This window comes from Brachyhypopomus gauderio, chromosome 1 (assembly GCF_052324685.1).
Source record: "Brachyhypopomus gauderio isolate BG-103 chromosome 1, BGAUD_0.2, whole genome shotgun sequence".
NCBI lineage: Eukaryota > Metazoa > Chordata > Actinopteri > Gymnotiformes > Hypopomidae > Brachyhypopomus > Brachyhypopomus gauderio.
In genome coordinates, this window is record NC_135211.1 from 28,271,717 (window position 1) to 28,295,148 (window position 23,432).

At 47.2% G+C, this 23,432-nt stretch overlaps 3 protein-coding genes across 11 annotated transcripts in view; all 3 read right to left on the reverse strand.

The window, feature by feature from the left end:
- The window catches only part of cass4 (Cas scaffold protein family member 4), a 12,403-nt gene extending 10,174 nt beyond the window's left edge, over positions 1 to 2,229 (reverse strand). Inside the window, exon 1 of the mRNA XM_077007670.1 lies at positions 1,962 to 2,229. Within this exon, the coding sequence (XP_076863785.1) occupies positions 1,962 to 1,967 (6 nt within the window). The 5' untranslated portion in view covers positions 1,968 to 2,229. The remainder of the gene's footprint in view (positions 1 to 1,961) is intronic.
- A 2,022-nt stretch (positions 2,230 to 4,251) lies between these two features.
- Positions 4,252 to 8,377, reverse strand: cstf1 (cleavage stimulation factor, 3' pre-RNA, subunit 1). 2 transcript variants are annotated; one of them, XM_077007694.1, is made up of 6 exons: positions 8,004 to 8,377; positions 7,349 to 7,537; positions 6,974 to 7,251; positions 6,187 to 6,384; positions 5,571 to 5,961; positions 4,252 to 5,024 (listed from the first exon to the last, which is right to left on the reverse strand). In XM_077007694.1, exons 2-6 carry the CDS (start codon positions 7,515 to 7,517, stop codon positions 4,765 to 4,767), a joined length of 1,296 nt encoding a protein of 431 aa, XP_076863809.1. In that variant the 5' UTR covers positions 7,518 to 7,537; positions 8,004 to 8,377; the 3' UTR covers positions 4,252 to 4,764. The 2 variants fall into 2 exon arrangements, with proteins under 2 accessions (XP_076863809.1, XP_076863807.1); XM_077007692.1 differs by lacking the exon at positions 8,004 to 8,377 and adding an exon at positions 7,653 to 7,960.
- A 183-nt stretch (positions 8,378 to 8,560) lies between these two features.
- The window catches only part of eif4g3a (eukaryotic translation initiation factor 4 gamma, 3a), a 49,841-nt gene continuing 34,969 nt past the window's right edge, over positions 8,561 to 23,432 (reverse strand). For 7 of the 8 annotated variants that reach the window (XM_077007678.1, XM_077007677.1, XM_077007675.1 and 4 more), the window contains 21 exons: positions 22,985 to 23,109; positions 21,891 to 22,010; positions 21,427 to 21,582; positions 21,025 to 21,222; positions 20,757 to 20,903; positions 19,954 to 20,190; positions 19,392 to 19,496; positions 19,056 to 19,194; positions 18,633 to 18,736; positions 18,196 to 18,286; positions 17,242 to 17,362; positions 16,319 to 16,509; positions 15,929 to 16,044; positions 15,622 to 15,794; positions 15,062 to 15,187; positions 13,582 to 13,663; positions 13,022 to 13,120; positions 11,707 to 11,844; positions 11,069 to 11,150; positions 10,335 to 10,481; positions 8,561 to 9,615 (listed from right to left, as the gene is read on the reverse strand). In XM_077007678.1, coding sequence (XP_076863793.1) covers positions 9,434 to 9,615; positions 10,335 to 10,481; positions 11,069 to 11,150; positions 11,707 to 11,844; positions 13,022 to 13,120; positions 13,582 to 13,663; positions 15,062 to 15,187; positions 15,622 to 15,794; positions 15,929 to 16,044; positions 16,319 to 16,509; positions 17,242 to 17,362; positions 18,196 to 18,286; positions 18,633 to 18,736; positions 19,056 to 19,194; positions 19,392 to 19,496; positions 19,954 to 20,190; positions 20,757 to 20,903; positions 21,025 to 21,222; positions 21,427 to 21,582; positions 21,891 to 22,010; positions 22,985 to 23,109 — 2,879 coding nt within the window. In that variant the 3' untranslated portion in view covers positions 8,561 to 9,433. The remainder of the gene's footprint in view (positions 9,616 to 10,334; positions 10,482 to 11,068; positions 11,151 to 11,706; positions 11,845 to 13,021; positions 13,121 to 13,581; positions 13,664 to 15,061; positions 15,188 to 15,621; positions 15,795 to 15,928; positions 16,045 to 16,318; positions 16,510 to 17,241; positions 17,363 to 18,195; positions 18,287 to 18,632; positions 18,737 to 19,055; positions 19,195 to 19,391; positions 19,497 to 19,953; positions 20,191 to 20,756; positions 20,904 to 21,024; positions 21,223 to 21,426; positions 21,583 to 21,890; positions 22,011 to 22,984; positions 23,110 to 23,432) is intronic. The other variant, XM_077007680.1, reaches the window with a different exon arrangement.

Below are 23,432 nucleotides of genomic sequence, written 5' to 3' on the forward strand. Positions count from 1 at the left end.
GTCTGATTGAAAAAGGCCATACAAACCAAACAGAGAACTGTCTGCAGTTACGTGAAGGTAATGAAGCAGTTCTGAATTCAGAATGCCTTGAGGTTTGGACTTCAGAGACGTCTGCAACTAAAATCCCAGCCAAAATGCTGGCCAGCCAGCCACGTGTTGATGTCATCAGAGAAAGACATAGGAATGTTTCATAAGATTCTAGTGAGATCACTGAGATAAACACTGCACTGGTGCATCAAATGACACATTTTCATATGAAGTATCACCTATGTTGAAATATGCTGACGCAGACAATTCAGCCTGTGGATTGTGTCATCACTGGTGGTTTACTGTTTGGCCATTTGGTCAGCACATCTGGTGCTTGGATAAAAGAGAAGGGGGAACGTCTTTGGCCCTCTGAACATAGAGCCATGATTCCAATATCCCCTTGGAAATTGGGATGTGAATGCAAGATTCAGACTGCGATGTCTGGTGTAGAAGCATTGATAATTTATGCGTATTCTTAAATAAGCAGGTTTACATTTGGAATATAGTTCTGGAACCAAATAAATGGAAAAACCATTCTTCCAAAATCAACCAAGATAAATGTAAATCTAAGATATGTGTGCTAAACTGCTATAATGTAAACAGCAATCACAAGAAACCAGATATTGGCAACCCCAGTTTGGACCACATTCACACTGACACGCTTTTGTCATTTTAATAACAATAGCCTCTTGTGAACCTGTTAACCTGATCATGTAAAGAAAAGCAAGCAAAAAAAAACCCAACAAAACCTGGGTCCCTTCTGTGTAGAAACAAATCCAGTTCTGAGTTTTTATCTTCTTTCTTTATTCAGTTCCGGCTGTGAGCACATTTCCCAGGATTCCACACTGCTTCTTCCATCTCTGTTCAATCTGGCTAGCACGAAGCTCAGTGTCTGGATACACACACAGACCCAGACTGACCTAGACAGACATCTGGACATGCAGACATCTATGCAGGAATCTGCTCAGACACAAATCATCTCCTTGGGCTGCTGAAAACTTCAAGAGAAGAATGTTCAACCTTTTTGTTTGTGCTCTTATTATTACTCAAGAGAATTTACGGATTACTTGTGTGAAGATTTCAATATATAATGTGAAAAAAGTCATTCATAATGTGGAACTGTTACTTGCTTGATGAAAACAGTGGTGAAGTGCCTACAATCTGATAGATGTCACTAACAGATCTTACTAACAGAATTGACTTTTAGAAAGATTTTTTTTTTAATGTTGCATGAGTTGAAAGTAAAAAATCTGTAGGTCAACACTCTGTCTGCTTGAATGTGTCAGTGAACTGAACCATTCTCCTTCCAGGCCCGGAAAAAATAATTTCTCAACTTTGCCACTTACAACAAGTGACCACATAGGTGTCAGCTGCAACTTCTCCTTGTGCCTTTAAATAGTGGTGGCGACGTACAGACCTCGGAGCAGACGTGGACGGGGCTTTGTGAGCATCTGCCCTCATCTGCAAGTTCATCTCACAGGGTCCACAGCAAAGCAAGCTAACGCCCCACGTCAATGTCTGTCTCTTTCTCTTTCTCTCTCTCTCTCCCTTCTTCCCATCTCTCACAGGATGAGTGGTGTCATCTTACATGCTACACAAGTATGGGGTCTAAACAAGGCTGGTGGTGTGTGTGTGTGTATGTTGGGGGTTTGAAAGGAGGTCATGGAGTGTATGAAAATAGGAGATGGAGCTGTCACAATATCTCTGAGTAGTGCCCCAGCAGCTGAGGGGCCATGAGTGAAAGTTACCCCCAAGCAAGTAACAACAAGTTGGTAACTGAGGAACACACACCAAACCTTAGGGCTTTGCATAACAATAATAATAATAATAATAATAATAATAATAATAATAATTTAGATTTCAGAATGTGATGGCTGAACAAACTCTACAGCAATATAAACAGTAAATTCTTAATGTGAAGGACCACTGCTTACCTCCATCACCACCCTCTGATTAAGAGAACAAATTCAAGTCCACTCAAAGGTCCATGTGGAGCCCACAGTCACTATGAAGTTGTGTGCCTGTGGCTGTAGCTGGGTGTGCTGTATCCTGCCTTCCGTCACGCCTGTCCTATACTCCTAATACTGTTTTACTCACTCAAAAACTACGATCCTGTGGTTGATTCTCACACACACATCGCCTGAGTCCCACACACTTTACAATGAGGCAGTGGGAAAAGTACATTGACATATAATGCTTGCTGCCTACATTTCAGCCAATCACAGTGCTCCTCAGTCTATTCCCCGCCCCTGCCCTCACCCCCCTGCACGTCACACCCCTTCATGCACTGAAAAATGAGGTTGTGGTCAGAATCACTGTAGGGTTTTTCTTCTTTTAAATAAAGGGTGGGCTATTGGTTTTCTAGTTTAAGATGTATACAATACCGTTTTAACCAATATATTTACTTTCCGTGGTGTTTACGTTTCCAGTTTCTGTGGTGCTCTCTAGTTTCTTTCAGTCCCTGCTCAGAGATGATTTATTTTGAAGGCTCGTTTTAAAAGCTTGGATTCTCCAGCGTCTCGGCTTTGTTGTCAGGACAACACGGAGAAGCGGAACTCTGAGAATGGCGTGTGGGGGGCGGGGCTTGAGCGATGGGCCCGCAGATACGAGACAAGGTTCCCAGAACAGCTCCCAGACAGCGTCCCCAGCAGTTTATCTGAAATTTATCTTTTACATCAGAAGGGATGTAGCTTAGATCCAGATTATGTTTTGTTTCTTCATTATTTGTTAAAACCAGTCTTTCTTTAATTGAAAAAACAACTATTATTAAAAACCAATTACTAACTACGATTGAGACTGCACTATTAAGAATGATCCTTTACTGAAAATCAATTTTATAGCATCTCCAATAAAAATCAAAGACTCCCGGAACATATTTATGCTAAAGATAAATTGTGCCAAGAACGTTTGAGGTTAGGATCTCTCCACATAAAGAGATCTAAATGCATTGTGATAAATGAGGATCTTGAAACTGCTCTAATGCACAGAATTCCCCATGGCTAAATCCAATTACCTGATTTTTAACATTAAAGATAGACGTAGTAATACTTTTTTGTGAGCTGTTTCATGAAATAAGGGGGTTTAAACAGATGAAATCCTGTACATGAGTGATCATTTTTGAAGCACTCTACAAAATCTTTTTTGTTGTGAACAATAGCACATTTCCATGTTGCTTTAAACTATGAATTAAAAAGAATACATTTTTGAAACATGCAGGCAAAATTGTTCCCAAGTTCTTACTTTCCAAAAAATAAAAATAAAAATAAAAAAACTGTTGTCCATGTTAATGACGATTAATTTTGAACAGGTCTGTATAAAATACGCTGGTTGCTCAGACACAGAGAAGTTCCAGTTCACAGCTTTTGCGTGCCATCCAGAAGTGTAGACCGCATGAGCAGGTGGCCCACAGTATGTACAACCACAGTGTAAGCGCACAGTCCTTATATCTAGCCTTTCACTCTGAACCTGACTGACCAAAGCGTGCTTACGCAGAGCACCAGGCCACAGATCGTGGTACGAGATGACTCTCCACTTTATGTGGTGTGGCTCTGGTAAGAGGAAGGCGAAAGCAAGAGAGAATTTCAGATCTCAAAAAAAATTGTGGGTTATAAAATAGCGATTATAATAAAATAGGTCATATATTCCGATTATTAAACACTGCAGGTGGAGTTTATGAACCCTGCATTATGAAGACTTTAGCATCATTATTTACAGACACACACACATCCTCACTTGACTTTATCTGATTACAGCCCTTTAATATCTGACTAGCCAGGGACCAGGAGTCGTAAACTGACCAGCGAGGGACGGGGACAAAGACTGCTGAGAAACAGCACCTGCCAAGCCATGAGCAGCCTGTAAGTGTGAGATAGCGTAGCTACTAGGTAGACGTGTCCATTAAAGTGGACATACACAAAGATGCTCAAAGTCAATGGATAGCTAAACATTAAACTGATCGTTAGGGGCTTACAGTGTATTGAAATAGTAACTACATCAAACTGTAGTCACTGCGGGTGTTGTCACCCCTAGAAACTGATCATGGTCCTTGTAGCTGTAATGGTCCTTGTAGTAATAATGGTCCTTGTAAAATAAAAGGTTCACAGACATGGGAAAAAAATGCAACACAAAAGGTTTTTTTTTTATTTGGAAGTCTGGAGCTCAAGGTTGCTCTCTCATTGGGCACATTGTCCTTTCAACAGCATCATTATGAGACAAACCCAAATGGACATAGTGGCAAAACAGTTTTATTAAAATTGTTCATCAAGATAAAAACAAAAACAAACGGTGAACTGAGAAATCAAAACATGAACTGAGGATGCAGGACATTCTCGGCTCACTCACCGATCAACCGTCCCTGTACTCTTCTCAAAAATGCAAACCCTGCCAGCCCCCCAAAAACAACAACAACAAAAAAGAAAATGTCTGTTCAACTATACAGAATATGCAAATCTAATGAGCCCAAATTCCTCAATGCGGTTATACTGACAATGAAGAAGCTTGTGTTTAACAACACTGTGGCAATCTTCCTCTGTTCTGACAGTAAAACAGCGCCCTCTGGGAGAGAAATCAGACATGGCAGTCACAGCAGAGTTAACTGAGCCCTAAAGTTGTCTCAGAGTATACTGCTGCCTCACGAGGTGGCTGAAATGACCACCAGTAGGGTCCCCGAAACAGCTGCTGGACAAACAAACCCAATCGGACCCTCCTGACCCGGCTGCGTAGAGAGCACACGGGCCCTTAGTCTGTGGTGGTGCGTCGGTACCAGAAGCGAGCGCGGAAGTCGTCGCTGCAGGTCATGAAGCCGGGGTTGGTGGGTGAGTGCACGATGCAGCGCACGATGTTGTTGTGTCCGAGCGAGAGCAGGTTCTTCCTCTCGGCCGTGCGCGAGTCCCAGCAGCACAGACTGACCGTGCGCTCGTCCGGGAGCAGGACGTAGTCCTCCGTGTGGTTGAACACACCCTGCGTGCGGTGGGTCTGACGGCCGCTCAGCCCCGCCCCTGCCCGGAACAGGAAACAATGCGGTTAGGGTTGGGGACACAGCCTAGCGGCTAAAAGCTACGACCACAACTACAAATGATTGAGCTAGGGAGGGAACTACAGCTGTGATCACAACTACAGGAACAGGTTGAGCTAGGACCACAGATACGACTACTGCTAAAGTTAAAACTACAGCTACAGCTGTTGCCTGCTCTGGTACCGAATAATGAAAACAATTCCATAGAAAAGTAAGTAAAATATAATATTATGAAACAAAATATACCAACAAACCAGAGAGCACAGAAAAAAAAATTCAACAGAAACGAATCTGCTGAACATTTCTACAATGTCCATAAACAGCAACAGTTGGTCTTTAAAACCCTGTTTAGTAAACAAACGCTGTAATGACTCCATAGGTCAAACCAGAGAACAGAAATGTCTACGCCACACACACCACCTGCTTCACATCTTCTCACACATCATCCCTCACGTTAACCCCTCCCCCATAACTCCTCCCCCCCTTTACCTTTACCTCTCTCACCTGGGTGTGCGATCAACCCTCTCACCTGTGTATTTGACCAGCGTGCGGCCCGTGGAGATCTCCCACAGCTTGGCCACCGAGTCCTTCCCGCTGGACAGGATGTACTTGGAGTTTTTGGAGAAGACGGCCGAGCAGACCTCGGCCCCGTCGTGCGCCTTCTCGAAGGTGGCCACGCAGCGGTTGGAAACGCCGTCCCACAGCTTGATGCTGCCGTCTTTGCTGCAGGTGACGTAGCTGTTGGCGCTGGGGTTGTAGCTCACGCCGCAGATGGTGTCGGTGTGCTGGTCCAGTGGGTTGCAGGACACGAAGCACTGGAAGGTGTTGACGTCGTACAGGCGCAGCGTCGGGTGCTGGGTGCCCACCAGCAGGAAGTCTCCAGACGGGTGGAAGGAGATGGAGCGCAGCATCTCCGCTTCCTGTGGAGGGGGGGAGGAGTTTGGGCTCACGTCTTACACATCCCACAGGACGACCTGCATTAGACACTGGGGTAGACTCGCTCAGCACGCTGAATGACTCCAGCCCTAAATGAGGAGACTCCAACCTCTCATCTCCACACTGCCATCACAGCACAGTTTACTAGATAGCCTTCATCAATTTCAAGGGAGTCTCGTTACGAATGCGTGTTGGATCTTGTACACTACCTGGATGTGTTTGAAAGCTCTTTTGGCTGATGGCTTGGAGTAGTCGAACAGTTTGAGGGTGTAGTCGCGGGAGCCCGAGGCCAGGATCTGTTCGGTGGGGTGGAACGCCAGGCAGGTGACCTCGTCCACGTGGTCGTACAGGGTTCGGATCACCGGGTGGTTCTCCATGTTCTGCTGTGCTGTCTCATTCATCATCACCTGAAAGAATCACAGCCATTGGCCCACATTCGCTCCACCAGAACCTCCCAACGTTTCAGCACGACGGACATGACGCTGCACTATGATCACACTGCTACACGCTGTAAACAAGATGCCTGTGTATTTAAGGAAACGGTGCAATATAATGCAACAGCTCGGCAGCATTCTCCTGACAGACATGAACTGGGATGTTGAGTTGTTGGATTATGCGAATGCCATGGTGCAATAAACACCCACAGAACCGATCAGGAACATCTGAGATTGGCATGGACAACCCCAGCCCACAATGGGAAATGCATTTCACGAGATCTCATTTGCATAGCCCGCCTTTCTTTTAACACACATCATGACAATGATGCATTGCGCAACACTATTAGAGTAGTGTTTATTAATAAACAGCAAGTGAATGTGCAGAGTGCACACACAGTTTGTGGTGAACTGCCCTTAAGGTCCTAACCGTGTTCCTGAGAAGGTGACCAGAAGCTAAGGAGAGTCAACAAAAATCGAGCCTTCACTGGTGAAACCCTACTCGTGTGTGTGTGTGTGTGTGTGTGTGTGTGTGTGTGTGTGTGTGTTCTTCTCCCATCACCTCCAGGGGCATGGCACTCTTGGCCAGCATGCGCTCCGTGTCCAGGATCTTAATAGAGGCGTCGGCGGAGCCGGTGGCGATGAGCTGTCCGTCTCTGCTGTACGTGGCCACGCGACAAGGACCCTTGTGAGAGGTCACGTAGCAGGTCTCGTACTCGGACGCCTCCGGGGACATGGTCTGCACGTCGGCATCAAACTCCAGGTCTATGCCCACGCCGGGAGCCACCGTGTCAGAGCGCCCGATGGCATACTGGACAGCACTGTCGTCGTTTTCCATCCCTGTGATCACACAGCACCGTCGTTCACAAGCACACCGACCAAGGAATGCACTGTGTGAAGTTTCACGTAAATAAATGAATAAATAAAGTGAGGGTACCGATCTTGGCGAGCTGCATGAGCTGCTCGGAGGGAGACACCACGCTCTGGGGCTTCACCTCACCGATGAGGCTGTTGGCGATGTTGGTGTATCCGTCGTACAGGAGCTGACTGATGATCAGCTTGTAGAGGTGCTGTCTGTCTTTTAGGGTCGGTTTGGGGCGATACATCTTTCCGATTGAGAAACGTCCTACAGAAACACAATAAACGCGCTGCACACCTAAACTATATGATATACAGACGTTTAACACTTGGGCACGTTTCTGATGAAGATATAAGCGTTGAAACCCCTTATTAATACTAACCTTCAATACTAACCATTTTGGACCTAACATTAAGAAATGTAGCTAGCTAGCTAATTGACTAACGCTAGCTGCTAACTGTACAACAGGCGAATCGTATATTAACAAGTGTTTCCGTTAACAGTGAACGGGTAAATTAACGTAGTTTGTCCGTTAGGCCACTCGCGCCGTACACGTTTAAGCTCGCCATCAGCGCGCGCACACTCGCTCAGTTAACCTTTTATAGCGAGTTAGTTAGCCAACTAGCTTAGCTAGACACATTAATAAACGAACCTGAGCACCACACTCAACCTTATCGAGCACATACATACATATTTATTTTTATAACTCTAATGTTTGGCCTAAAAAACTTACCAGTTAGTAACACAACTCTTACAGGTTTACGTACCGCCGCCAACCACTCGCTAGCTAGCGCGTCTCGGTATTGATGTGGAACGTTAGCTAGCTAGCTAGGTGACTAGCTTATAAGTTAAAAGTCACGTCTGTTGATGTGAGCGAGTTTAAACAAAATTTTATTCGCAAGATTGTAAATATTTTAAGTATAAATGTATTATTGCGCAGTGACGAATGTTTACCATTAACTGGAGTATAAACCATACTGCTTTATAATAACTAACTACATTATTCCATTAGCTACCATTTAGGACTTTTAAGTAGTAATACACATAGTCTGTATTCTTTTCTCGTATTCTACTTGGGAGAGTTGAGAATGAGAGTTGCTACGCAGGCCTGAAGATGTGACAGATCGACTACGTCAGTGATGGAGACAGCTGCGTTCTTCATTCCCTACCTACCGTCACAAAATCTCAATTACTTGTCTCCTGACGTAAGCGAAAATAGACAAACAAATATATAAGACTGTAAAAAAATAATACTGAAAAAAATGCATCTGCTGCTCACCAAAAGACAGAAAGACAGTGTTATTTTTAAATATCTTTTACAGTCTTTAATGTATTTACAAGCTTTACAAGCTTTCTTCTGTAGGTCTTATTACACACAGGGCAACCCTGGTATTGTTTCCACTTTTGTAGTGTTTGCATCATGAGCTTCGAATGTAACTCACATTTGGTAATTTATAGGAAGCTTATCTTACTCGTGAGTCCTTCTCTGATGTTGTTGTTTTTTGGGGTGTGTTTAACCACTTTCCACAATGAGCAAGATGGGGAGACAGAAACGGTAACTAGTCTTACTCCAGAGAACCTGAGACCTATGTAATCAGAGACACCAATAGATGGTTCTCTCCTGTATCGTCCCATTCGTACTAAACCTTTTCCTTCTCTTCAACACTGCTTTGAGCCAAACAACTTGTAGTCTAAGTACATATTTCTTAATAATCATTTTTATTAAGATAATTATTTATTCTGTTATGTCTATCAATGCTCTTATCATGAGCACCTGCAAATGTTAAATAGACTTCCATATTTGCAGTCTTTTAAAAAAATAATAAATTAACGAATTCAGAACCTATTTCTTTTAATTTTTTTTCTTTAAGAGTAACAAAAGGAACAAAAATTGTTGATTTTTGAAATGAAAAAAATATTTTCTATATATGATACACGGGTTCAATTGCCCCGCCCCTCCTGGCGCAGGAATGCAAACACAAAATCATGGAGCATTCTGAATTCGTACCATGAGAAACCCAACTGCTACCACGTCTGTGTCTGGACACCAGGGGGAGTATGTGGGTAGCTAGTCTGTCCCGTCCCGAGTTACGAGATGTGGTGTTTGAACGTGTCCCGGCAGCGTGCCTCCGGGGCTCAGCGGGCGGCCGCCGCCTCACGCCATCAATTGTCCTCAGATTCCTCGTCTGCCTCGCGCAGCCAGGTGAAGAAGGCCATGACGGACGTCAGGGCCTGAACCTTGCCCTGCTGCTCAGATGGCTCTGTGCTCGACTCCCATTGGTAGAAGGCGTCCTCTGAAATCACGTCTTCATCGTAGAGGCAGTCAAAGAACATCCGCAGCAAATCTGGCAAAGTGGAAAGAGGGAGAAGGAGAGAGGAGGAGGGAGGGGGAGTGAGGGAGGAAGAGTGGGAGAGAGAGAGAGAGATGGAGGGAGGGATGGAGGGAGGGAGAGAGAGGGAGAATCATTTACATTTACATTTACGGAATTTAGCAGACGCTCTTATCCAGAGAGACTTACAAAGTGCGTTGATTCCTGATCACAGAATGTATCCTATAGTACGGATAGGCCAGAATTCAAGATACCCTTGAGTCAGACTACTACTAAACTACAGGAGTCAATGTCATTACCTAGTGTTTTCAAGTTAAACTTACCAAGAAGCACAAATAACCATAGACAGACATACAGTTTAAGAACAATGGCAAGTGGTATCAGCTGAGTTAGTGCTCTGTTAAGAACTCAACAAACAGGTGAGTCTTCAGTCTACGCTTGAAGACAGCAATAGACTCTGCAGTCCGAGCAGCTAAGTCCCTCTGGATAAGAGCATCTGCCAAATGCCGTAAATGTAATGGAAGATTGTTCCACCATCTTGAAGCCAGGACAGAGAATAGTCTGGAGCTTTGTCTTCCATGAGACTTTAAGCGTGGAATCAAATCCTGCCACTTGTATTCAACACTAATAAGCTGCTATGTGCTGACAGCATGTGTTAAATACAACATGTGTTAAAAACAGCATGTGTTAAAAACAACCGCTCTAGCGTAGTGGGGTGAGACGCAAACACTTACTGGGTGGTTGGTTCAAGGCCACTATTAAAGCTTGCAGCGCATACAGAGCCTGTAGCTGTCGCTCCGTGTCTGAGTTCAGGTATTTGTGTAGCACAGGCAGACGCTTCCGAATGGTGACGTTGTCAACCCTGCAGGTGGTGTTCTCATCTGCCCAGGTGGAGAAAACCCAGGTTATTATAACAGCAACCACTGCAGCCAGTGTAAAAACATGCAGGAGAGCAGAGACCAGTACAGGATCAGATCATACAATTAGGGAATTATAATATGGATAATAGTATAGTGTAATTAGATTTCAACTGCATTATGGATTCTAATGTATGTTTGTTAAATGCGAGCGCCAAGATTCATCGCAGAGGGACATTACAGGACCCATTTGCATATTGCTAAAGGGTTCATTTACATGTTCCAGCCTTTTGTGATAGGCAAATGAGTAACAAACTATACATCTGGCAACACTACTGGTCATTCAAATGATGTTGCTGTAATGAGAGCGAATTATTATCTGCAAACTCATTAGCTTCCTAATGAGGTGTGGTTAATACATGGAAGTAAAAGTCAGAAGGCCTGTGGTCTACAAAGCATGTCAAACTAATGAGGAAGAGATGTATTTAAAGGGGTGTGAAGAAAGGACTGGGCCCCACCCCTCCCTCTCCTCCCCGCCCAGTCCTGCCCCGCCCCTCCCTGTCCTTGCTGTTTCTACAGCTGTAGGAAGGTTCTGACAGCCTGGTGCTCACCTTTAACCGCTGCCTTGCACACCGCAGTCACCAACGCTCTGAGGAACGGACTGGAGTTCATCTGAGATTCGTCCAGATTGGCCTGAAAGAGAGCAAACTTAAAGAGAGTCTATAAAAGTCAGCGGTTTTATTTGCTGACTGTTTACTACATTTCCCATGCAGCATAGACTCCCCAACCATCTCATTAGAAACGCCTTCACTTCCTCGCTGGCAGGTTAACTGTATAATTAATTGCACTATTGTATAATTGTATAATGAATTGCACTACTGTGTAACTGTATAATTAACTGAGACTGCAGAAATGTGCCCTGAATGTTCACCTATGAGGTGCCTGTAATTAGGGAATCTTTCTAATCACGTGTCACGTGTACAGGGCAGTGTCACGTGTACAGGGCAGTGTCACGTGTACAGGGCAGTGTCACGTGTACAGGGCAGTGTCACGTGTACAGGGCAGAGCTGGTGGGCTTGAGGCCTCTACAGAACACCACAAACTGCACTCCAGTTGCAACAGCCCACAAACAGTCAAATCATCTGGTGTGTGTGAAGTCAGGAGAGGTGGAATAGCGTAACGACCCACTCAGACATTTTGATTCATGGGTGATATGTGTGTGTGTGTGTGTGTTGTGGGCCAGCTTCACCTCCACCCAGTCAAAGATCTGCTCGTCACTGGCCATGTCCTCCAGCAGGAGGTGCTCTAGCTGTCTGTGCAGCTCGTCCGGGGAGAGGCGGGGCTTAGAGGGGGCGGAGGAACAGTCGGACAACGTGAACTGCAGCTTCTGGGACACACAGGACAGAAGGGAAGCAGCGTTCAAACAGGCTCTACTATAAGAACTACACCACACGAGAGACCCACAAACCCAAGTCCATTAACTCAGTCAAACATTCGTGTTTTGAATAATGGATGGCGCTCTTTAATCCACATCCTCAGGGAGAGGATCTACACCAATCAGCCATAACACTTCAACCCAGACGGATTAAAGAAATAACGCTGATTACAGCCGTCCAGGGCTGGGGTGTATCAGGCAGCGAGTGGCCACGCGGTTCTTGACGTCGGAGGCAGGTAGAAGGGTCAACTGTAAGGATCTGAGTGACTCTGCCAGGGGTGGTGATCAGCACCTACCACACGTGGTACAGGGATGAGGAGCCATGGTGCACAGGCGGTGCAGACTCTACCAGTCTTCTGGCTATGAGGGACAGGAGCAGGACAGAGTGCATAAGAGCCGTATGTGTGTCGGGTCGTGTAGCTGCCGGACGGCCCGTGCTGACCCCTGTGCACTACCAAAAGAGCATCAGAACGGGACCGAGGAGCAACGGAAGAAGGTGGTCTGCTCTGAGGAACCTCTGATGCTTTCTGCTGTATCATTTGGATGGCCAGAAGCATGTGCCTTGCTGACCTTTGAATGAGATGGCACCAGGATGCATTATGGGAAAAAGAGGGGGCAAGGTGAAGGTCTGGGCAATGTTGTGCTGGGAAACCTCAGGGTCTGACGTTCATCTTGTCACTTTGAGGCAGTCCACCTAACTAAACCAGACCTAGTGCACCCCAAATTGCAATGGTAGTCCCTAATGGCAACAATCTCTTTAAGAGACTGATGTGTCACGCCACACCGCAATTGTTCAGGAATGCTCTGAGGAACATGACAGAGTTCAAGATGTTAACCAGGCCTCCAATTTGCCCAGATCTCAGTCCGATCTTTCATGGAAGCCCCACCTCACAGCTCACAGGACTTAAAGGAACACCTTGGTTCCAGATACCACAGGACACTCTACGTCCACGCCTCGACAGATGAGAGCTGATTTAGTGGCACAAAGGGGACCTACACAACATTAGGCAGGTGGTTTTAAAATGATGGCTCTTTTCTTTAATGTGGTCATAAGCCAGTGGTCCAGTGGTTGATGTTCTGGGAACCGTGTCAGATCAAAAGGAGTCCAGTGTGTGTGGAGAAGGCTCACCTGCTCCGTGATGAAGCTCTGCAGGTCTTGGCCTTCTGACAGGAAGTCATTCCAGTTCAGAGCTGCTTCCCTCCATAGAGCTGCCACTCTCCTATGGCTCTGGGGCAGGAAGGCAGGAGAGGTCACAGGTGAGCAGACTCACCCTCACAAGGGGCAGGACCACAAATAATCCAAATGGTCTGTCGTGTTCTTGTGGCAGTAACTCTGGGACACGTTTCTGGGGCGTTGCTTAGCAGCTAGTTATGGGGCCTGGTTTTGGGATGTTTATTCTTTGCATGTAAAATGTGAGGGTATGTGAATATCAACTCAGAACTTTGCAGGTACTTACAAGATTAAGCAGACAAACAAACCAAAACAACAGAGAATAACATGTAACATGAGAAAAGTGTACAAAATAAATTTATGAAACATGTAAATCTAAAAACTGTATGTGTAACAAATTGATCACTCATAGGATCAATAATGATGTACAATCATATACTTTTACACAACAAGAAAATTCCTCTCAACCCTCAGACTACGAAAATGGCGATTTTGAACACTTATGATGAAGGCCTCACCATTTGCTTGCATAGCAGGTGCAGTATTTCTGAGAATAAGACGGCAGCTCTTCCCACTGGAAGTAGCGGTTTACTTAATTCACTGTAAAGACAAGAAGAAAGTCTGTATTTGTTTTGTTCACTGTCTCGGTAGTACAGTGTCAAAATGAACAACAAACACTAAAACTTTACACAATCATGAGGCTCCAAAACCTCAGGATCATTTCCAAACAACAACCAAACATTCTCTATTCATCAGTGTGTAGACGGAGTGACTGATGTAATGGGGTAAACTTGTGTAAACAACAACCAAACATTCTCTATTCATCAGTGTGTAGACGGAGTGACTGATGTAATGGGGTAGACCTGTGTAAACAACAACCAAACATTCTCTAATCATCAGTGTGTAGACGGAGTGACTGATGTAATGGGGTAAACTTGTGTAAACAACAACCAAACATTCTCTAATCATCAGTGTGTAGACGGAGTGACTGATGTAATGGGGTAGACCTGTGTAAACAACAACCAAACATTCTCTAATCATCAGTGTGTAGACGGAGTGACTGATGTAATGGGGTAAACTTGTGTAAACAACAACCAAACATTCTCTATTCATCAGTGTGTAGACGGAGTGACTGATGTAATGGGGTAGACCTGTGTAAACAACAACCAAACATTCTCTAATCATCAGTGTGTAGACGGAGTGACTGATGTAATGGGGTAGACCTGTGTAAACAACAACCAAACATTCTCTAATCATCAGTGTGTAGACGGAGTGACTGATGTAATGGGGTAGACTTGTGTAAACAACAACCAAACATTCTCTAATTATCAGTGTGTAGATGGAGTGACTGATGTAATGGGGTAGACTTGTGTAAACAACAACCAAACATTCTCTAATCATCAATGTGTAGACGGAGTGACTGATGTAATGGGGTAGACCTGTGTAAACAACAACCAAACATTCTCTAATCATCAGTGTGTAGACGGAGTGACTGATGTAATGGGGTAGACCTGTGTAAACAACAACCAAACATTCTCTAATCATCAGTGTGTAGACGGAGTGACTGATGTAATGGGGTAGACTTGTGTAAACAACAACCAAACATTCTCTAATTATCAGTGTGTAGATGGAGTGACTGATGTAATGGGGTAGACTTGTGTAAACAACAACCAAACATTCTCTAATCATCAATGTGTAGACGGAGTGACTGATGTAATGGGGTAGACCTGTGTAAACAACAACCAAACATTCTCTAATTATCAGTGTGTAGATGGAGTGACTGATGTAATGGGGTAGACCTGTGTAAACAACAACCAAACATTATCTAATCACTTCAGTGTGTAGACGGAGTGACTGACGTAATGGGGTAGACCTGTGTAAACAACAACCAAACATTCTCTAATCACTTCAGTGTGTAGACGGAGTGACTGACGTAATGGAGTAGACTTGTGTAAACAGCGTGGCATCTGGCGTGTGTCGGAGGGTGAAGGGTCACACCTGAACAGCTCCTTCATGGGAATACCCCCCTCCCTGAGCAGAGGACACAGCACCTCAGCCAGGTACAGCCAGATGTGAGGGACATCTATGGCCATGTCTTCCGCCATCTCCAGTGTCTCCGCAAACCTGGACAGCCGCCGGGAACATGCGTCAGACACACATTTTAAGCTTTAATAAACATACTGCTACAGTGTGTGGCTGAGTGGCTCTAAGCCGAGTGAGAAGGAGGGAGAGAGAAAGAGAGAGAGATGGGGGAGAGAAGGAGGGGAGAGAGAGGGGGGTGGGGGAGGGGAGAGAGAGGGAAAGGGAGTGGGAGTGTTAGAGAGGTAGAGAGAGAGAGAGAGAGAGAGGGAGAGGGAGAGAGAGGGAGAGAGGGAGAGGGAGAGAGAGAGAGGGAGAGAGAGAGAGAGAGAGAGAGTGGGAGAGGTAGAGAGAGAGAGAGAGAGAGAGGTAGAGAGAGAGAGAGAGAGAGAGAGAGAGAGAGAGAGAGAGAGAGAGAGAGAGAGAGAGAGAGAGAGAGAGAGAGGGAGAGAGAGAGAGGGGTGCGGGTGCTCCCTCACCCCGTGTACAGCTGCCCCCGGGGCAGGCTGCCTCTCTGGACGAGCTGGTACAGCAGCTGCCCCACATGCTCCCGCGCTATCTGGCTCCGCTCCAGAGTGGACTCCACCCCCACCCGCACAAACACAGCCAGGTGTGACACGTGCTCCAGGTCCTCCACACACTGAATTGCCTCCTACACACACACACACACATTTGCATGTGTATTAAAATCATCCAGCACACATGAGATCTGCAGGCGCGTGAGACGGTATCCCAGAATGCCCTGGTGGTGAATGTTTAGTTTGAGATTTAGATGGACAGCAAAACCTTGTAGTCACTGATGTGCAGGAACTCATCAATGATGGATCTACACTTCCTCTCCATCTCCTCCTCAGATGGGACATGTGTGGGCGGGGCCACCGTCACCGGGCTCTCTCTGTTTACTGGTAAACACAAACAAACAAAATCAAATCAATACAACAAAAGACATGTCCATCAATTCATTCAGCAAAACAAATCAGCTGCATTCATGTGATTCAGAGCTTCCGTGAGGATTTCCAGGAATGTTCTAGATGAGAGGTGGAGCTTGAGACTGTGTAAACAGAGAGCACAGCACTGTAGCGGCAGCCAAACACCATCGCTCTTCGGGTCAATAAGAGTCTGATGAAGACTGCAGCTTCAGTGGCCCGTGTGTGTGTGTGTGTTAATGATCCTCACTGGCGTCGTGGTTCCTGTCCTCAGAGACGTCCCCCTTGCGGGGACCAGCAGGGGGGTCCTCGCGCTTCTCCTCACCAACGCCACCCTCTGGCAGCTCCTTGTTAGTGGCTCCGCTGTGACTCAGGGGTCCCAGCCTTGAGGGGCCCGAACTCACAGGTCTGTCGTTCCTCTCACGACCAGTACTGCCCCGGCTACCGAGCACACACGCACGCACGCACGCACGCACGCACGCACGCACGCACGCACGCACACACACACACACACACACACACACACACGGCTGTATTACGATGCTGCTCAGATATGAAATGTAAACAAAGAATGGGAGACAAGCACTACAGCCTCTAATTAGCAGCAGCGAGGTAGAGCAGAGAGTCAGAGGGTCAGAGTCAGGCACAGAGCACGAGGGGTGAGAAGGGCAGGACGCTCCAGACACCCAGGAGTGCTGCTACTGAATTTGATGAAATTGGGTGCCCGAGCAATAATAATAATAACAATAATAATAATAATAATAGTAAACATCTTTAGCACTATGAGAGTAAACAGGAAGCATGATTAAGAGCAAAGGCTTCAGACACTTTACATGAACTACACAGGAAAAATGCTCCATTTTAATTGGGTTAAACTGTATTTCATTAGTACAAGACTTCCTCAAATCCCCTCAGGACTCTCTTGTTCTTTTTAAAGTCTGTCAGAGAGGATATCCTGAAACAGCAAGACTGCAGTCTCGGTATAGTGGAACGCTCAGATAACGTATCCTCGTCCCCTACGATGCTCCACCATAACTCAAGGCACACAGCGCTGGATCAACGTGCAGCTGTGGGGGGTAATCCACGCCTCAGTCTGGTGGATTACCCCCATCACAGACTACCGCTAGCAGGTGAAACAGGGAGGTGCTTTACACTAATTACCCAGCTGTTTACCTCACTAGAGGGGGTCTGGAGTCAGGGTCAGGGGTCAGGGTCACAGGCAATGCGGATGGGGTCGAAGGTGACTGCAGTGGAGAGTACCGGTTCAGACTACTGCTACTAGAGCGGGACAACTCTGCAAGGATGAAAACACACACACACAATTTGAGCATATGAATCACTACATATGACACCTTGCACAAACACACAGGCTACATACACATGTGATAATGTACACTTGCATATTACACTCATTTGTGAGTAGTTGTGTAATGTACTTGCATGTACAGCAAGACAAGTCAGCTTTACAACACGCACCATCACATCATATTTACAACATGCAATTTTACAGAGGTGACAAGGGGACCATATGGAACCCATTCTCCATGGGCAGCCAAGCTATGTGTGTGCGAGTATGTGTGTGTGCGTGTGTGTATATATTTGTGTGTGTGTATGTATATTTGTGTGTGTGTGTGTATATATCTCTGTGTGTGTGTATATCTCTGTGTGTGTGTGTGTATATATCTGTGTGTGTGTGTATATATCTGTGTGTGTGTGTGTGTATATCTGTGTGTGTGTATATCTGTGTGTGTGTATATCTGTGTGTGTATATATCTGTGTGTGTGTGTATATCTGTGTGTGTGTGTATATCTGTGTGTGTGTATATCTGTGTGTGTGTATATATCTGTGTGTGTGTATATATCTGTGTGTGTGTGTATATATCTGTGTGTGTGTGTATATATCTGTGTGTGTGTGTATATATCTGTGTGTGTGTGTGTATATATCTGTGTGTGTGTGTGTGTATATCTGTGTGTGTGTGTATATCTGTGTGTGTGTGTATATCTGTGTGTGTGTGTATATCTGTGTGTGTATATCTGTGTGTGTGTGTATATCTGTGTGTGTGTGTATATCTGTGTGTGTATATCTGTGTGTGTGTGTATATCTGTGTGTTCCATCATGCTCTCTCACCAGAATCACTGGCCTTGGCTCCTCCACTGCTTCCCTTTACCCAGTTGATCTGGGCCCTCGGTCCTAACTGGATCTTCTCATCTATCTGTGGCTGAGATACACACACACACACACACACACACACACACACACACACACACACACACACACACACACACACACACACACACACACACACACACACACACACACACACACAGAGCATGAGTGACATATCCTGGGTCAACATGCGTTCAACAGCAGGGAAGTGAATTCAGCCAGCAGATGGCAGTATGCTCCCTAGTTCTAAGCCTGGGACATCAAGATTTTACTTTCACCAAAAATCAGCCTGAACTGCCCAACAGGGCCCCTCCAACTGAACCTGGAGAGAGGAGAACCTGAGAGAGGAGAACCTGCCAGAGGAGAACCTGCCCAGGAGAGCAGCAGGGCAGACAGACCTTGGAGATCTTGGGGATCTTGGTGGGGTCGATGGTGCGGCGGCTGTTGGTCACGGGGACGGTGTTCCACGTCTCCTCTCTCACGCCGCGCTGGTCTCGCTGTTCTGTAAAAACCACGACAGCACACGCTACACGCCACTGCTACACGGCTGCTGTCACTCACACCTACACATCCTGACCTTTACCGCCTGCTGTCTTTAACGTTATATACAGTTAGAAACTCCTGCAGGGAAACAACCGCGTCACAGCGTGAACCGCCCAGCTCATTACGGCTCCACGCCCACACCCACTAAACTCCAGCATCACAGGGGAAAAAGTGCTGCCGCGTGTTTATGGCTCCAGCACTCGGGGGAGCTGAGCTGGCGTGTTTTTTGTCCCCTGGGTGTTGCCGTAGCAGGAGGGGTGGGCGGGGCTCTGTCTCACCCGCCCTCCTCTTGTTGTCCTTGGACAGCAGGCGCTGCTGCACCTTCCTCTGCTCCTCCTGCTCCTCCAGCTTGGCCTGCTGGTGGATCTGCTCAATGGTCTTGGGGCCCTGGTCAGCCCTGCGAGACACCCAGTTATGCTGCACACACGCACACGCACACACACACACATACAGCACACACACACACACGCACACACACACACACACACACACACACACACACACACATACAGCGCACACACACACGCAAACGTACACACACATATACATAAATACATTTTCCAGTGATCAGTGAATTAGGTTTTTTAGCTTTTGCACTAAAAACACACACGCACCAATCTCAGGTCAATCACGTCTTGCAGCAGGAAGCGGATGCGAGATGAGGTCTTGCGTTCTTTGACGATCTTCTCCATCTGGTTGAAGTACTGATCCATGCGAGGCTGGTCAAGGACACAGCAGCAGAGAATCAGACATCTCTCACGTACACACACACCTAATCAGAAACACCAGCACTGTTCATTCTCCACACACACACACACACACACACACACACACACACACACACACAAAACCCCATCCCGAAACGTTTTGTCACAACATTTTAAAACAAAAAGCCCCAGTCTGGTTTATTGGCTAACGTGTTGTGGTGTTGGAGTGGCGTTACAGACACCGTCTCTGGCTGGGGAGCTCAAGTGAAGCTGAAGTGGCGGCGTCTAACCAGGCCATGCAGGCTAGTTACACCTGCTGACCCTTACAACTCACCTCAGAAGCACGTGGACTCCACCATAGATGTTCAAGGCCTGTTCACTTTTTTATATGTAAACTTTATACTTTTTATATTTTTATATGTAAACGTGTGCGTGTCTGTGTGTGTGTGTGTGTGTGTGTGTGTGTCACCTTGGCCTTCTCGAAGTCCAGGTCCTTGCCGATGGTGGTCAGCAGGCGGCACAGACACTCCAGGCTCTCGTCGTCATGGTGTTTGAGCAGCTTAACGACGCAGTCGTGCATGATGGGCTCGGTCAGCATGCGCAGCTTGAACAGTTCTCCGATGAACTTGATGTTCCCGGTGGAGCGTCTGCGAGCCCGCTCTCTCGCCTCCTCCAGCTCCTCCTGCAGACGCTCCCGCTCACTGGCCTAAGGGGTAGTGAGGTAGTACTGAAGTGTTGCTTTGAGGTAGTACTGAAGTGCTGCTGTGAGGTAGTACTGAAGTGCTGCTGTGAGGTAGTACTGAAGTGCTGCTGTGAGGTAGTACTGAAGTGCTGCTGTGAGGTAGTACTCAAGTGCTGCTGTGAGGTAGTACTCAAGTGCTGCTGTGAGGTAGTACTCAAGTGCTGCTGTGAGGTAGTACTCAAGTGCTGCTGTGAGGTAGTACTCAAGTGCTGCCGTGAGGTAGTACTCAAGTGCTGCCGTGAGGTAGTACTCAAGTGCTGCGGTGAGGTAGTACTCAAGTGCTGCGGTGAGGTAGTACTCAAGTGCTGCGGTGAGGTAGTACTCAAGTGCTGCGGTGAGGTAGTACTCAAGTGCTGCGGTGAGGTAGTACTCAAGTGCTGCCGTGAGGTAGTACTCAAGTGCTGCCGTGAGGTAGTACTCAAGTGCTGCCGTGAGGTAGTACTCAAGTGCTGCCGTGAGGTAGTACTCAAGTGCTGCCGTGAGGTAGTACTGAAATGATGCTGTAAGATAATTTTCAAAATGATTCTTACTGATGCTGCATCATCAAGCTCCTTCTGCTTCTTCTCAAACGCAGCGTCGTCCATTTTGTCTCTCTCAAACTCTTTCTGGCAGCGGTTCAGTAGAAGCTTCCGGAAGTTCACCGTGGTGCCGGGTTTATCCGCCATGGGCACCTTCAGCTGCAGGAAGGGCCAAGGAAGGGAGAAAATAAGAGCGGTTAGGAAAACGTGTCTCCAGCTGGCAGGGTGGAGAATGAGGAGGAGTGGGCGGGGCATCGGGGAGTGGGCGGGGCAAACATACTGTGGCTAGGCAGTGGCACATGTTTGCGTAGGCCAGGGAGAAGCTGGGCTCGTCGATGGCCTTCTCGAAGACGAGGTCGATGACGCCCTTGAGGCGCTCCTCCGTGTCCACGGTGAGCTCAGTCACCTGCTTCATCAGCTGCGTGAACATCTGCGGCGTCAGCTTGTTCAGGATGCTGCGCACCTTCCGGAAGAGTTCCTGACGACCAGCCACAAGAACCACCATCACCACCACCACCACAGACGCACCATGAACGAGAAACACGTCCTCCCCAAACCCGTGACGCACAGACTACGACACCACTTCAGTTGTACAATAAACACCAATCTGAGCAGCGAGACAGAGTCTCCGTGTGGTCCCCCTCCCTGTGAGTCACGGCAGCGCAGATGGGGCGGGGACTACCTGGGTCTTCTGGGTGTCGGGCTCCTCGGCCACGCCCTCCTTCTTCACGCCGGGTTTCCAGGCGTGCTCTGCCTTCTTCAGCTGCACCTCGTCGTTGACGGAGACGTTGGTGATGATCTTCCGTGGCGGAGGCCGGCGGGCGCCCAGACAGAGGAGCTAAAAGGCGGGAAATCAGTGTTACCCTGGCAACATACAGGTGCAACTCACAAATAAATGGTTTAAAGTCATTGTTTGTGAACTGTTAATGACACCACACAGGCTACAGCAGTCGCTCAGCAAACTGGAGTGTTAAAAGCTGTCATGAGATGTCTTGCGTGTGTGTGTCCTAGAAACGCATGCGAGTGTGCACGCAGTGCGCATGTATGCTCTAGAGATAAGTGTGTGTATGTGTGTAAGTGTGTGTTATGCCTGTGTATGAATGCTTAGGCTAGAGAGCAGAATGTGTGTGTGTGTTCATGACTTACCGCTGTGGCCCTTCCTCCTGGTATCTGGCGGGTGAAATCGGCGAACGCCGGCGTGAAGTCTGGCCCCCTGGAGATGAGCCGTGACTCCACCGCTCTCGTTGGCAACTTGCTTTGGTTAATCTGAAAACAGCAGCGTGCAGCACCATTACGCCACCAGCAGGGGGCACAGTGAGCTCCAACCACTCAAACTGCCAGGGATGAATGAAAACCCAGCCCCACCCCTCCCACTCTGAACACAGCCTGCATTCTTACACTCAACCCACACCAACCCTCCTACGACAGCTCCAGACGGAACCGCCATTCTGACTTCAGATCAGTGTTAGCAGGTTCGTTTCCACAAGCAGAATCTCCTCCTCCTCCACCCTGCGGCGGTGGGACATGCTACACCCCCACCCCCACCAAGACCCACTGCTGCCTTGCCCATAAACACATTTAACTAATTACGTTTCATACATCTTGTGAATTTGGCCTTCGGTGCAGATCTGGATGGGGACCAGCACACGTGGGGACCAGCACACGTGGGGACCAGCATCCTCACTAGCACACACGGCCTGGCCCGCCAGGTAAGGGACCGTGGCTGTTGTGCATTAACTTGTGCAGACCCTCAAGTGGTGCGGCGAAAGGCGGGACGTTTATCCCCCCTCCCTGGTGGTTTCGCTGCCAAGCGTGACATAGGCATAATGCAATTTTAATGGAAACAGGACGATGCCGAACATGCCCAGTGGACACCCACACTCATCGCAGGCTCATTGCTCCCTCCAGCGAGAAACGTGAGGGACCCTCTCTCTCCATCCTCACGTGCGCTCAAACCCACGTGGAAAAGCCGCATGTTCGTTTTACGCCCCGCGCCACCATGAACACGTCCCACACCTCCCAGAAAGTCTCCCCCGACCTTCACCCTGCTCCTGGGGAACATATGCAAACTAAAATGGCCACAACCGAGTCTCTGCCCATAAGCTCCAGCGGTTTGTCTCTGTCGCCCAGGAGCTGTGAGGTTTATGAAACGTGGCGTTGCAGTTGGAGTTGAGAGTGTGTCTGGCCGGGCAGGACTCTCCACACAGATGCTAGCGCAGGAGAGGAGAGAGGAGACGCACCTTGTCCAGAACGACGTCGCTGATCTGAGGTAGGCCCTCGGGCTTCTGCACACAGGCCGGCATAAATTGGAAGCCCAGCAGGAAGTCCCGGTCATACTGCCTTTTCCCATTGGTCTGCAGAAGTTCTAAGACAGTATAATGGACCAATGAGACGGTGGCATTGCAACACACTGTAGCCAGTATGACTGGAAAATACGGCAGTGTCGACAAGACAACAGTGCTGCAGTTTTTACAGCTGCATACTGAGATTTCAAAATGCCTTATAATATAATATTAGCTTGCAACATTTTAACCGAAAAATATTTATGAATTCCCACATGCAAATTCCCGCTTTTTAAAATCCACACACAACTCATCTGAAAGCTGTGAGTGGTTAGCACACTCACAATACATTCCTTTTTAAAATAATTACATTGCGGAGCCTGTCCAAGGCTATGAGAAAGATTTG